The sequence below is a fragment of the Macadamia integrifolia genome, chromosome 4, assembly GCF_013358625.1.
Source record: "Macadamia integrifolia cultivar HAES 741 chromosome 4, SCU_Mint_v3, whole genome shotgun sequence".
NCBI classification, from domain to species: domain Eukaryota; kingdom Viridiplantae; phylum Streptophyta; class Magnoliopsida; order Proteales; family Proteaceae; genus Macadamia; species Macadamia integrifolia.
The window spans coordinates 24,571,811-24,586,848 of record NC_056560.1 but is presented as its reverse complement, the minus strand read 5'-3'; the positions used below and the strand labels follow the sequence as shown (position 1 = coordinate 24,586,848).

At 39.7% G+C, this 15,038-nt stretch overlaps 1 protein-coding gene across 1 annotated transcript in view; it reads right to left on the bottom strand.

The window, feature by feature from the left end:
- The window catches only part of LOC122076662, a 109,584-nt gene that overhangs the window by 27,504 nt on the left and 67,042 nt on the right, over window positions 1-15,038 (bottom strand). Inside the window, exons 24-34 of the mRNA XM_042642080.1 lie at window positions 11,571-13,162; window positions 10,153-11,396; window positions 9,687-9,815; window positions 9,450-9,605; window positions 8,559-9,176; window positions 8,414-8,485; window positions 7,877-8,341; window positions 7,586-7,772; window positions 6,722-7,499; window positions 6,388-6,504; window positions 2,251-2,524 (exon numbers count right to left, since the gene is read on the bottom strand). Coding sequence (XP_042498014.1) covers window positions 2,251-2,524; window positions 6,388-6,504; window positions 6,722-7,499; window positions 7,586-7,772; window positions 7,877-8,341; window positions 8,414-8,485; window positions 8,559-9,176; window positions 9,450-9,605; window positions 9,687-9,815; window positions 10,153-11,396; window positions 11,571-13,162 — 5,632 coding nt within the window. The remainder of the gene's footprint in view (window positions 1-2,250; window positions 2,525-6,387; window positions 6,505-6,721; window positions 7,500-7,585; window positions 7,773-7,876; window positions 8,342-8,413; window positions 8,486-8,558; window positions 9,177-9,449; window positions 9,606-9,686; window positions 9,816-10,152; window positions 11,397-11,570; window positions 13,163-15,038) is intronic.

Sequence of the window (15,038 nt, the reverse complement as noted above, 5' to 3'; positions counted from 1 at the left end):
CCCCCAAATCCCGTTCTTTTGAAGCGATTTGGAAAGCCATCTACTTTGATGTTTCTTCCAAGCTCAGATATTTTCGTCAACGCCCGGTTTGTGACACCCCAAGGAATAGACTTATTGTTGTCTCCTGGGGTCTCTCCTGCTCTATCATCTTCCCCCCCCCCCCCCACAATTGTTATTTCCCCTAGTTAGATTTTTTTGGGGCTTGTTCCTCTTGGCCCTCCCCCACTTCTTTTCCCCTTATATATTCTTCCTCTTCTTGGTTATGAATAATTTATTCATCCAAAAAAAATATATATCTATATATATATATATAAAATGACACCTCAACATGTCAATACAACTCAAAACTCAAAAGCCCACATGAGCTTACAAGAACAGAACCAAAGCCCATAGCAAACAATAAGGGCAACCAAGTTGATTCCAGGTGGGTTCCACTAAACCCTACCAAACATATCTCAACCCTTCATCTTCCAAGCCACAAAGACAAGAATCGAAGCACCACCAGCAAGAAGGCAGCCATGGCGGCAAGGCGTTGCCTAACGTAGGACCACGGCTGAGGGAGCAGCCGTCCTAGCGGAGGGACACCGGCCTTACAGAAGATAGCGGCGAGGCAGCCGTCGGCCGAGCATAGCTGGCAACCTAGTGGGCTACTGGCATAACTGGCCTAGGAAGCGCCATTGGGGCAAACAATTCGATGTGGGAGGAATTGGAGAACTCGCCAAAACGGGCAACGATCTAGATCTGAGCTGCGGCTTGGCTGAAGGCACAAGTCACACCCGAACTGATCAGCAGCTCAAGGTCAAGCGGCTGCAGGCCCAGAGAACGCCAGCAGAGCCAATGAATCGATCTGTGAGGAACAACCCGACGAATCCAACAAGAATCCAGATCTGAGCTGCAGTATGGCCGGCGGCACCAAGTTCCACTCCAAAGAGCAGCAGCTCAAGGTTTAACCAGATCTAAGACGTGATGGAAAAAAGGAACCTGGGGAGTCAGCAAGGGGTGGATCGCGATCTCCTGATGAGACAGTGGAGGAAGAGGAGGTAGGGTGAGAGGGAGACGGTAAGAAGAAAAGAGAGTGAAGAAGGAAGAAGAGAGAGAGACGATGAGAGAAGGAGAGAGAGGGGGGAGCAGCTCGACCATGAAGCCAAGCTGCTTCAAGTGGCGACCTCTGTCATCTTAATTGATGTTTATTAGTTCCAACAGCTAGTTTTTCTTGGAACTTAAGAAAAGAATTGGTTATGGAAGAAGAATTAATACTTCGCATCATCGGTTTGAACTCAAAATTTGAACACCTTAAAAGACCGAGCTTGACTCTAAACGGCTAGTTTAATGGCTAATTTGTTGCTATAAAAAGGCTGGAGTCATTCAAAACAAGGACATACTATAGAGGGTCGTATTCTTTCACAAGACAAGAGCGTAATGAAGAACATTTTGAAAGAGGGCATGAAGATCTTACAAGATTCAGCTGCGCTAAAATGGTGCAGTTCTAAACTTGCAAGGAAGTCATTTTCTGCATGGTCGTGAGCTAGGGTAACTCACAGTTGTACTTGGTGTATAATGAAGGAAACCCTTGGTCAGTGGTCTGGGTGCTCAAATCTGAGACTGCAAATAGACAAACAAGATGCAGAATAGTAACAGGAAAGAAGAACAGAACCAGCGGTAGGAGAGATACAAGGAACAGGGGTTCGATTAACAGCAGGAACAACAGTAACAAAGGGCCTGATCAGTCTCCATAGAAAGGTAAGAAACCCTAGTGTTTTTTTTCTTTTTTTTTTTCATCTAGAGTTTACCTAGTTTGTGTGCATATATATATATATATATATTCTTCTTCTTCTTCTTCATGATTCTGATACCATGTCACAAAACAAAATACAAATAAACTAAAATCTATGAAGAAGATGGAGAGGAAGAGCACGATGGAGGTGCAGACGAGGAGAGAGGATGAACAAGATAGGAATGGAATGGACAGCCTCTCCCTAGAGTCCAATTACAACCAACGACTAACTAAAGTAAATAACAATGACTAACTTAGACTATGACTCAACTTAGACTTCTCCCACTCCCCCCTCATGGTACAGTATTCAACCAGAGTGATTCAGTTTCACTTCCACTCCTACCTCTGCATTTCTCTAGAAATAAATCGAGAAGATATATTTTTTGACAAGACAGGTTGAAAAAAAAAATAGTTACATCACAAGGTCACCGGGGATATTGAATTAAAAAAAAAAAAAAAAAAAAAAACCTACTTGCCTCCTTTGAGAAATTGTCAATTCTGTATGGCATAAAGCTAGTGTCATCGTCTGATAGAAGAATTAGGTATGTCCCCGACTTTCCTTGGGAACTGCCAACAATTTTGTCATCTTTGATGGAAACATCAGCATTCTGAACCTCAACACGTATCATATTTGATGCACCAGAGACATAATTTCGCATTTTCATCTGTGTATCACCTATATGATCAGGATAGAAGCTTCCTGACCAAAGCCATCCAGGTTCATTGAAGCGAATTGAAACTAATAACTCCCTACAACAGAGAAAACCCAATAAGAAAAATCCATTTTCATGCTAAACTGTGATTCAAACAAGTTTTCATATTGGAAAATGACTAACAAAATGACAAGAGAAGGAAAAAGAGAGATCACATAACTACAACAGTGAGATCTCACTTCTGTAGTCATGCAAAAGATAAAAAAGAACGAGTTCTGAATTGATTGAGGCACTGCCTTCGTCATAGTGCTTGTAATCACAAACCAGGGAGAAGGCAAAGCGCTGTCAAATTTGAACTTCTTCAACAGCTTTTGAAGCATAATCACATAAATATGACAGTGAGGTCTCACTTCTGTAATAGGTCATGGCACAATATAAGGAACCAAGATCCGCATAGATTCAGGCACTGCCTTCATCACAGAATTTGTAATCAGAGATCGAGGAGAAGGTCACAGCCCTATCAAATTTGAAAGACTTACAATGCTTTTTGAAGCATAGACGTCCTCCCTCTGAGGAAGTCTTACCGGGAACCAAATTTTCAAACTCAAAAAGACACAAGAAGAAACAAAACTCTTTAATTGACAGTTCAACTTTATTTTCTGGGAACTATGATAATTTTGAGTACATCATATTGTCTGACACAACCTCCACACAAAAAATTGTGATTTCTGTACATGATCTACATGATGGTTTTTCTCTATCAAGCCAGGATTACAAAATATAGCTCCCATATTGCTGTTCAGATGCCCATATTTCCAGAAACAAATAGGTGGTGTTCTCTCCTTGACCACATCTTTTGAGCTGATGAACCTAGTTCTGTATTGAAGAGCATCACAACTGCAGCAGCCACTGCCATCACCAACATGAAAGAAAAAGAACATCAAAGCAGTAGCAGCAGCAGTGTCCACAGCTGCAGAATGCCAGAAGTCACTGCAATAGCTGTTGCCATTGGCATGGTTAGAAATTTCGATCGAAATGCCAAAATTTCGGCGACCTATTTCGGTTTCAACATTAGTTGAAACGATAAAAGGACGTACCCAGTGCACGAGACTCCCACCACTGCGGGTCTGGGGAGGGTCAGAATGTACACAGCTTTACCCCCACTTCATGAAGAGGCGCTTTCCTGACTCGAACCAGTGACCACTTGGTCACAATGGAGCAACCTTACCATTCCACCAAGGTCCACATAGTTGAAACAATATAACATGCAATTTGAGGGGTCTTCCATGTTTAGGCTTTTTCACCTAAATAGACCATATTTTTGTCCCTTTCATGGTTGTCAAAGCATCGCCTAGTGTCCAAGAGCCTTGGTTGCTCGGTTTCCTAGGCGGGTGGCTTGGTTTCCTTGTTTTGTCGCCTTGCATCCAGGCCCTCCTCAATGCCTTGGGTCACCTAAATGCTGTGACAACTATGGTCCCATTTTGGCCATTTCGGCCATTTCGGTGAAATATTTCAGTTTTGACCATGGTCAAAATCTCAGTCAAAACCAAAATCTTTAACCTTGGTCATTTTTACTGATTGCAACAGCAAAGGAAAAGCAGAAGATAATTCAGCAACAGGTTCTGCCACTGCAGAAGAGGACTAAAGCAGCTACCCTTTAGCATTTAATTCTTCCATCTTAGTGGGAGAACCAGAGAGTAGAGTACCTCCATCCTCAAGCCACAGGAAGGGAGAGAGAGAGAGAGACGAAAAACTGGAACTAACATGCATGAATTAAAAATATGATAGCATGTCTCAAGGGCCATGGGTGAACCACTAAAAGCTACCTGCATTTAATCATTTCTATGCAGCATTTAATGTAAAACATCTAGTGATTTGGATCACTTATCTCACCATAATAACTATGGTTAGAAACTGCAGTTCCCACTTTTTTTGTTACAAAAATGACTCCTCAATATGGAATCAGGAGATGAACCCCTTCCTTGGAAACTTTCAGTCATTCAAAAACGTTCTTTGCCAAGAGCTGTCTGATGATGAAACATGAAAGAGTTGAAATTTCAGAGGAGCCACTTGATCACATAGTCAAGGTTACTAAGCAGAGTGTTGAAATTTCGGGTGGAAAATAAATGTCTTAGACTATTTGAAAAGTTGTGCGCCTTGGGGTGTTATTGATCATCGGAGAATGAGATGATCTCACATGTAGATAAAGAGGTTCAGAAGGCTACAGTAGTTCATAACACTTCATTAAAAGGAGGAGATTAGAGCAAGTAATAGAGGCAGGAAGTTTGTTTCCAAACACAAGCATTTGGGTCTCCTAGGTCTACTCTTCGCTGCTTCGCAAAGATTCCCTCTAGACTATCCCCCCGATCCTAAAAACTTCTTGGGTTTGGCGTAACAATGTTAGCCTCTGCCCCCTGGCCATCTGTGCCATTCACACCTCTATCTCTGATGGCCTTCTTACTTCCTTATGGCTGGACAATTGGCACCCCTCTTGTGTCCTCCTCTTTGCAATAGGGCCTAGAACCGTCTACTCCTCCAGCTTGAACAGAGATTTCACTGTTGCATCCATCATCTTTAATGGGATTCGGTATCCTCCTACTTCTTCCCCCTCCCCTCGGATATCTAGTCGTCCCTGCCCCCCCCCTTTCTTCCCCCCCTGGCCATCATGGAATAGGGGACAAATTCATCTAGTCTCCCTTTCCTTTGGGCTCCTTTAGCTCCTCCTCAGCTTGGGATTTTATTAGATCCCACAATCCTCTTGCCCCCCTGGTGAACGATAGTCTGGTTTTCTGGTCATATCCCCGTCAAAGTTTCACAGTTTGGATAGCCCTTTCCAACTACCTCCCCACTCAATCCTTTCTTCTCTACCGTCACAATCAGGTTCCCCCTACTAGTTGTATTTGCTGGAATGGTTCCAAAAATACAAACCATCTGTTCTTTTCTTGTCCCTTCATTTCCACTATATGGAAGAGAGTCCTCAGCTCTTGTTGGCATGGCAAGAGACGTGTTCTCCCTCTTCATAGGGAATGGATCTGGATCACCATGACTTCTGAGGGCTCTACTATCAGTGATATTGTTAGAAAATTTGCCTTTTGCACCACTATTAACCATATTGAATGGAACGGAATATTCGTATATAGACTTCCAATTCTCACTCCTTTTTACAAGATTTGGAAAGCCATCTATTTTAATGTTAGTTATAAGCTCAAGATGATTTCCCCCCACCTCGTTTGAGACTCCCCAAGGAATGTCATTTTTGTCTCCTGGGATCCTCCCCCCATCCATTCTCTCTCCCCACCCCCTCTAGTTGGTTTGTTGGCATCCTGTTTTGGCCCTTTGTTTTTTGTTCTTTTCTTTTAAATATTTCCCTAGGGGATGTAATGTTCCTTCTCTCTTTCTCTTCTTTGGTAATGAATTTTTATTTGCCAAAAGATAGAGGCAAGAAGTTGAGAGGCTTTCATACAAGTGGATGGGTCAAGACTCAAGAGTACCAGTTGAAAAAGAAAGACACCAATTTTGTCATATGATACTCATTTAATGTTGGGAGGATTTGAACATTTAGTGACGGTGGGGGCTACTTTCAGAGATATTATGGTGGGTTTAGGGAGCTGGTAGTATATGGGGTTCTCATGTAAGAAGGATGGGGACATTCCATTTCTGTGTGTTTGTAAATTGTGATTCTTTCTTCTGTTTCAGCTACTGTCTTTGGGGATTCTCATGGCCCTTTTGGTTCTCCCAAAACATTTGAGAGTACAAGCTCCATCTTCTTCTTTGTTAAAAGAATTTGATACTGAAATGGATCCGTGTTTAGTGAAACAGTGAAAGAAAGACATATCCAGTGAACAATAAACAGAAGAAATGTTAAACAAAGTTGAAACATAAAAGAGCTGCATATCACAAAGATATTGTTAACTAAAGACTCAGATAACTTGTAGCTTGACAGTTAAATAAGGCAAACACCTTGCTGTATCAGTCCAGTGAAGATGAGAATGTTGCCCAACTCCAAGATTGAAAAGAACATCAGTTCCCTTTTGCTTGAAAGACAAGGCCTTGCTGCAAGCATTACTAATAACATACCTGCAGAAGTTCAAAAAAGTCCATAAATGTTTGTTCTGCTAACACAGAAAGTAGATCCAAATCCTACGTAGCATCAATTAAAAATAGTACCATTCTATACCAAAAATAAAATATAGTAATTATTGCAATTATATTTTCTATTATGTTATCACAAATATAAGGGGTCCAGTTACATTGCTACTTATGCCAGGAAAAAATAACCGATTGCCCCTATTACCTGGGTTGGAAAGTAATGGCTCTTGTTCTTGCAGAAAAAGGTCCAGTAACTGTACTTGATGTCACAGATATTATAAATACTCCAGTTGTAGATAGTTGAGGTATAAGCACACTAGTTGAGCCACTTGGTGGAACAAGAAAAAATGGACTAGACCAAGAACTTTGGAAATTTTCACTCATAGATTCAGAGAAGCTTGTGCTCAATCGGACCATAAGTTCAGTTGCAGAAGAAATGGGATGAGGAGAATACATGCATGCCTTAACCTTTCTTCTGCTGTTGTCACTATGATAAGAACTCATATCACCGTCTTCAAAAACACTCATTTCACCCTTTATGTGCTTTGAACTGCTTTCAGTAGCCTTTTGAGCACATGTATCATTTCTGTGAACATGCTCAAGAGAATATGTAGAAGAATCTGAGGAAATAAAATCCTTGCCAAGAAACCTATAGGAAAATAGGTTATGATTCTCCCTTGACGAGATGAAAACATTTTTTGGGAGTGAGTTTCTCATATCATCAATATCTTGGTCAGTGGAATTTAAACCCCGCTTAGAAGATATTAGGCCAAGGCCTTGTTTTCTGGCCATAAGTTCTTCCTGACAAACTAAATGGTAACAAGAAGGAATTGTGTCGCAGTTTCCTTTCATTTCATGGCCAGAATCAGCAATGATAAGTGACAAAGCAGTACAATTATATAGCAAAAAAGGTACAGAGATGCAAAGTTCCCGCGCACCACAGAACGGATCCATCACCTTCTCCAGAGTAAGATGTACGGGACCTAGACAGACATAAACAAAACAAACTAAGAAAACAGATAAGTTAAGGAGTAAAGCCCAGAGAGAATCACATTGGAAAGTGAACTACCATTGGACAACTCAGGATAAAATGTTAATGTTTCATATGAAGAAAACTTGGCTTCACTGAACTTAGACAGAGCAGTAAATTTTTCCGCACGAGGAAACTTTGAAACGGCTGCCTTGAATCCATGCACATGAAACACTATCCCCAGGTCATGAGTAGAATCAATGTGAAAAATAGAAGCAGATTCTACCTGAAGAAATTAGACCTTGCAGTAAGCACATGCTATTTAATTGACGCACATAAAAGGCTTATCTGATTAATGCAACATTAGGTTAGCATGAAATCTTTACAGACCTCTGGAAGGGATACCGTACGAGTAACTCCACCACTTTCTATGGTCAATGACACTGCCCGTGGTAAATAGTTCTTCACCAAAAATGGAGTAATTAAAGCCACCCGGTGGATAAATCTTTTCTTTGACTTCTCTGGTTTGTCCGTGCCTCCAGTATCATTTTTGGCAGATTGACTCACAAGTTCTCTAACATAAAGAGATGAACCCTTCTTTGGCACATTAGATGAAGGCAATATGATATCTTCCACTGAGATGCAACAGCGAAAGGGATCACTACTTGGATGAGAAGGATAGCAAACAAAAGATCTCAAAAATCCAAGCCTGTTTTCATGTGAGAGAATATTTGATAGCTGATGTGCTTCACTCCACAGGTAACTACTACCAATTGGACGCCATCTAATGCGACCAGCTTCAGCCAAATGCAAAGGCAGTGGATACTCCTGGCCAGGATATATTGGATCCAGGACCTGAAAAGGAACCCTGATTCAGAAAGACCTAGGTAACAACATTTCTATATGCCGTGGAAAGAATGGATTTACCTTTGGGGATACACCAAATGGAATATCAAACCGTAGTTCCAACGGCATTGTAGTTGAATTGTATAGTATGACCTGAAGTTATCAACTGTAAGCAGCAGAATAGAAAATTAAGAAGTAAACTGAAAAACCGGAAATCTGAACATACCGTTGAGTACAATCTCACCAACTTGCTGTAGCGTTGTACAGAGACATCAAATACCACAGGAACAACAAATCCATCACTTGCATCCATTCTACTTCTCTCTTCAATTTTTCTATTGTACTTCAAAGCATCCTCATTTTTGTCTACTTCTCTTTTATCTGCTGCTTTGGAAAAGTCCACCTCAAAATAGCTGAGGCCTACGATGTCCATTGATATGGGAGGAGATGGCCTAGATGTTCCATCAAGTTGAATTGATATCTTATGATGCAATACTCCATTTGATTTTTTTTCACTGAGTCTATCAGAAGATTGACCTGGTCTGAAACAAAATATCTGTTCCTCTGGAGTTTTGTCAATGTAAATTGGAACAGAAGAATCTGGTGGGACAGAACTTCCATCATTCAGTGCTAGTACATCAGAATCATCCGCATTAGCAGGCCCAGAGTACAGCTGGAAAGATAGGGGCAAAGATGTCTCATTTTGAAGTATGTAGGGGGCATATCTTCTTGAATATTCGCTGTCACTGGTTTGACATTCCAAGAACCTCTGCCTTTCAGGAGGATCATTCACCCCAACCTGATGACAAGCTTCTTTAACCATCTCCTTCACCCTGCAAATAACCTAGGGAAAGATAAAGAAACTATTAAGTATTGAACTAAGAGTATAGCAACTAACAGAATAAATGTAACGATCTTCACTTAATGGCAAAAAATGCAATATCTAATTAAAAAAAGATGGTATAGAAAAAAAGGAATTGTTGGATCAAACAGAAAATTATAGCCAAAAGAACACTCTGAACCACAATGAATATTCCAATTCAGTGCCAATTCATATATCGATGATCCAACAGAATGACTGTCCAGGAAGCAAATAGGAAGTAGCTCTTTGGATTACCTCAATGAGGGGTTCAGTAAGGTTCAAATTAAGCTGTGTTGTTGACATCAAACCGATATTTGTAATGAAAGAAGTGTTCAGAAGAGCGCTCTGCTCATTTTTTCTAGTGATGTTTAGCTGAAACTTCCATGGCTCAATTAAAGGCTCCCACATGACCTAAAATCATAGTGAACGAAATTAGGGATTAGAAATATCAATTATGTTCAGCGTAATGGCATAGACATTTTCTATATGTACCTTGTCAATGTTATTGTAGTTCACGCGAAGGTCACCTGCAACTGAGGCCTCCATGTTGTCGTTTGCTATGTACGCATGCAAAAGCAGATTCCTCACCAAGATCACAAGAAGGGGTCCATTGCAACTCCACTGTATTAAGTGCGCAAAAAAAAAAAAAATTTAGCACCAAAATATCTGGCTAATATTACAAAGGGCCCAAGGAAAATAATAGCGTCGATTTAGCTGCCATTGTAGACTGTAAACATGCATCTGCATGAAGATCTATGCAATGAATACTAACCATCAACAACTTAAATATTTAAATAAGCTCATTTCGGAAGAATAATGTATAAAGAAGAAAAGACAAAAATTACTAAGAAGTAGAACAGATGCAAAGAATAATGGAAATCCCAATCAACATTGACAAGAAAGATTTAAAGTTACATTCACAATTGCTTAACATATATGGCTGCAGGAAACAACATACCCTTCCATCAGATAGAAGAATAGAAGCCTTTTTCAAATGCACCTTAAAATTAATGGTTCCAAAGGAATTCTCTGATGATCCTGCTTCAAAAGTCTTGAAACCAATACCATGCCAGAAGTTAAATGTATGATATGATAGCCATACATCTAAATTTTTAATTTGTAGCTCACATGAGGCATGAACAAGTCCCTGCTTATCATGCATTTCTCCAGCTACATTAACTTGATAGAACTTAAAGAAAGGCCAAGAGAAAACTCTTCTATCCTCGACATCTTCCAGCATCCCACTGGTCTTTTCCACATAAAAATTGAATTTTGCACTTGTGCCACAAATAGTTAATTGACTATCTCTACCATGCAGAGTAACTGTAATATATTTAGCATGCTTTGGTTGAAATGTTGCTGTTCCTTCAGTTATTCCAGTAGATAATTTCCTAAGGATCTCCTGTTGAGATTCAGCTGCTTCATATTTATTAAACACTTCTTCCTTGACCCAAACAGGGAAATGGAATGAAATGCCAATATTCTCTGCCTTCACGATAAGACGAATGGGATCTTGCATGATATTTCCAGATACAAAAGAAGTCGATGCCTTGGGAGATTCTGGATCATTTTGCAGAAAATTTGAGACTGTATTTTCTGTCAGTTTTGCTGAATGGATATCTGAATTAATTGATGAACCAATCATGATGGAAGTCCTAGCTAAGGGCTGAGTACGGGAAACCATAAGGCCAATGAGTTCACTCCAGTCTGACAAGTGAAACCAAATGTCAAGTGAAGACATACTAACTACTGTCACAGTGTCAGCTTCGTCTGATTTGGAGAAATGAATATAGATACCCGAAGAAACTGAACCCTCAGAAGTACAGTGTACTAAGATGGCAGAACTATGAAATGAATAGAGAGTTAGAGAGGAGAAGTCAACATCCAAGCATAAAGGTGTCTCATTTTCAAATGACACAGATAATTTAAACTGCATGTCTGCCACAGCAATCAGTTTTGGTGGAACAGATTGTCCTCCCCTAGAATGATATAATTTTATGGACAGTTCATTGACACAACATCTAAATATGGTGAAGTTTATACTAGAGACATCAGGCCGAATAGCATGCTCCTCTCTTAAACTCCTCTTGAACTGCCGAAACTGGAAGACATCAGAAATGAAGCCTTTAGATTCTCTGTCAACTGATGACAGCTGACTAATCAAAATCAGAATTGTCTCAACACCGCAAAAAAGAAAGTCATCTGCCAAAAAAAACCAAGGATGCGTTAAAATTTTCAAATAAGCAGGTACAAATGTGCACGGATTGATTTATGTATACATGTATTCCTATAAAATTTGAACCGTCATAAAACTCTATTCCACAAAGAGCAATTGCTAGCAACCGCAGTAACAACTGAAAGGAAACAAGTTTCTACCTTGGGAAATAACCTGACAATTGCCAACCTTCATCATGACACATGTGGGAGCAGAAGACTCTCCACAAAATGTTTTACTTTCACATGGAATTCTGACCCATAAATCTGCATCTAGTGCTGCAATCAAGGAAACACATTGAGTATGTTGATGAAGCTCTAAAGAAGATTGTTCTTCATCCTTGATTAACAGAAGTGACAGAGATACATCGCGTCCAAATACATTCAGGAGGTCAACTTTATCAGGAAGATTATTTGTTGGAACCATACATTCACAAGGAATGCCCTTTAGAGCATATACTGAGCTGCACTCTTGGAAGAAACTTAAATAAAGTTGTTGAAGTTCAAGTTGTATAGATTGATGATTATTGTCCTCCAGGGGTAAAATCAATAGAGAGTCAAGTATCTCAAACTTATAAGAAACAATAACTTGTGCACCATAGTCATGATTTTCAGCAATGCATTGCTTATTTCCATGTGGATTCCAATCAGGGGAAGAAAAATAACCAATTATAATGGCCAAAAATTCAGACATCAAAACACAGTATACATGCTGAATGCTGATGCTTATTTCAATTTGGGGACCCAATGCTCCACCATTTACTTTCCTCAAGCGAATATTAAGAACAGAAGAAAGATTTGGTAATGAGGAACCCCATAGATACTCCTTGAAATTTTGGGTAGACCAAGATGAAGAGACTAATAATCCTTCCACAGAACATAACACATCCCAATAGTGGATCCCATGGAAAAAAAGTAAGGATTTAGAGGCCGGTAGTGTTAGAGTTCCCAGAGTGCAGGAAGAATCATGAAAATGTGCTCTTATTCCACTGAAATCCAACAAGATAACTACTGAATCAGCATCCTTACTACTCGCAGATGTACCAAATGCACCAGCAATTGATGCTTTCATTGTTGGGACCTTAAACAGCTTTGACCTCTTCCATATGCTGAACTTTGGGCTTCTAACGGATTTTCTATCTCCAATATGGAAATTCCTTCTCCATTGAGGAATGCCATAGACAAGTGAACTTTCAAGGTTATTGAGACAACCAGATTGGTGAATTGTTATGAAAGGAAAATTACCCAAAGGAATGCCAGCCATAGTAGTAGCTTCGGTTCTGCAGAAGTTTGAAAAACCAAAAGTTTGGGACTCAAAAACTGATTCCAACTGTGGGCACTTACATTCCTCACAAAATCCAAAAGAGTCCACTTCAGAAGAAGCGGATGAGGGAGCACCGTATGTAGAAATTCTATCATAAAATTCAATCAGCATTCGAAAAATATTAGGGTAGAAATGGATATCAACATCATTCAGGAGCACAGTGAACCTTCGGCAAATTATGTCCACACTACTTGATGATTCATAGTGTAAGAGAAAGCACCCTTCAGCTAATGCACTTCGGTCAGCACAACTATCATTTGACTTGCCAAGATCAATACCCATTTCATGATCATGCACAGAATTTGGAGCAGAAATATTCTTCGATGAGCACAATACATGGCTGGTAGTCCCATCTTTCACCATAGATGTGTTGACCTTCAGAGTCCTCACAGAGACACTGCCCTTCTCCATTTTTTCTTGTGAAGAATACCTGTATTAAGGTTCAGAAGAAGATTATTTGAATTTTTGGTTAAAAATTGACACCAAATAGATTTAATTCAGACCAAAACTTTCCACAAATCAAACCTGTTTCAAACATTCAGGAATGTGAAAGATAAAGAAGTTCTGTTTTGGTCTATAAGCAGCACTATAATTTTTTTCTCCCCCCCCCCCAAGGCCCCAACACTTTTTTTATCCAATACCCATTATTCCTATCTGTTTTGGCATGTTCTATCACAGCAGGAGTAGACAAATGGACCCAAGACTGACTGTAGCTAACTAGCTATATAGTACATCTAAGTATATTTTAACCATTTGGAAACATATTTTATTTGAGGTGTTTCTACTTTACCTAATTAGCATGTGGCATGCACATGAGCAGATGAGCTCTCACTCTTTTCCACTCATTTCTCCCCTTTTCATGATTACTAGTAGCCGTTGATGTTTTTCCCTTTTTTTTTTTTCACTCCCTTTCTAGGAAAGGTGAACAGGAAAATACAAACAGAGCCAAACCAAACCCAGAAAATCAGAACAAATAAGCAAAGACTCGTAAACATAGTCCCAGGCTCGAAACCGAAATATTTGGACTGAAACGAAATTTCAGTCGAACACTGGACAATCTTTCCTGCAAGTTTCGATGGGCAAATGGCCAAATTAGGTCTTGAAACTTGTGGGAGATCCTTTATTAGGCCCTCTAAACCATAGTTATCAAGGCGGTGCCTAGGCAATGCCTTGCCGGCTTGTTCGTGTCACCTTGGTTCTTTGGATATTCTCCATAACTTTGGCGCCTTGATACCTAAGCTCTAACCATAATGGAACCCTTGGATTTTAAAAATCATCTCCAAAATGGTAGTTTGACTTCGGACCCTAAGTTGGTAGTATACGTTGTATACATTTCTCTAATATGGCCAAATTAGGTCCACAACGTTTAGTACTAAAACACATGTAATTCAAGTAAAGCAACTTAAATATGCTTTAAAAATGAACAGGCATCAAGTTATAAACCACTTCATAAATCATACATCAAACATTGTCTGTAACAAATAGTCAAATATATCGGAATCGTCATCACAATCAACAAGTCACCCCTGTGCCCCATCCCAGAGTCCTAGTACCACATTGAGTTCCAGGGAGAATCAAATTGAACAGAATGTTGCTGCTGCTACTGAACAAAGTTATCCTCCAACTGTATCACAAAATCTGGCCATGTCATAGTAATGGTGTCTGTGAAACCGGAACTGGCACCAGCATGTACTTGTTCCAACCTAGTACCAACAGTGATTTGGCAAAGAAAGCATCAAAACTGGGTTTTCTAAGCTTGATTCGAAACTAGGTGAAATGAACGAGATGGGAAAAAAAATTGACCCATTTTGCTCGAAATATGGTATTAAGTATGGGCAAAGTAACATATAGGTCAAAATTTTGGCGAAACAAAATATTTTACTGAAATTAGACATAAACCTTGAAATTATGATAAAAAATGTGCAAAATATTTCATGTCAAGCCCTTGAAAACCAAAATATTTCACAATTTTGCAAAATTTTGGCCAAACTGTGTACCATGCTTATAAAGAGAAATGGACAAGATGAAAATCCATCCCCTCCCTACACAACCAAATGGATACAAGAAACTAGCCTCCTTCTACTTACAACCAGCCACCATACCTGCTGCCGTTTCTCTTGGATTCCAAATGCCAGAAATACACTAATCTAGCTGGATGACAGAATAGTAGGTAGAATCTGAAAGGATTTGCTAGTGCAGGCTGAAAATCAAAAAAAGGAAGAGGAACTGCTACTGTCATCAGATTGCATACAGGCACACAAACAGGTATCTCCAAGAAGTGATGCTTATTTTTCTCTTTTTTTTTT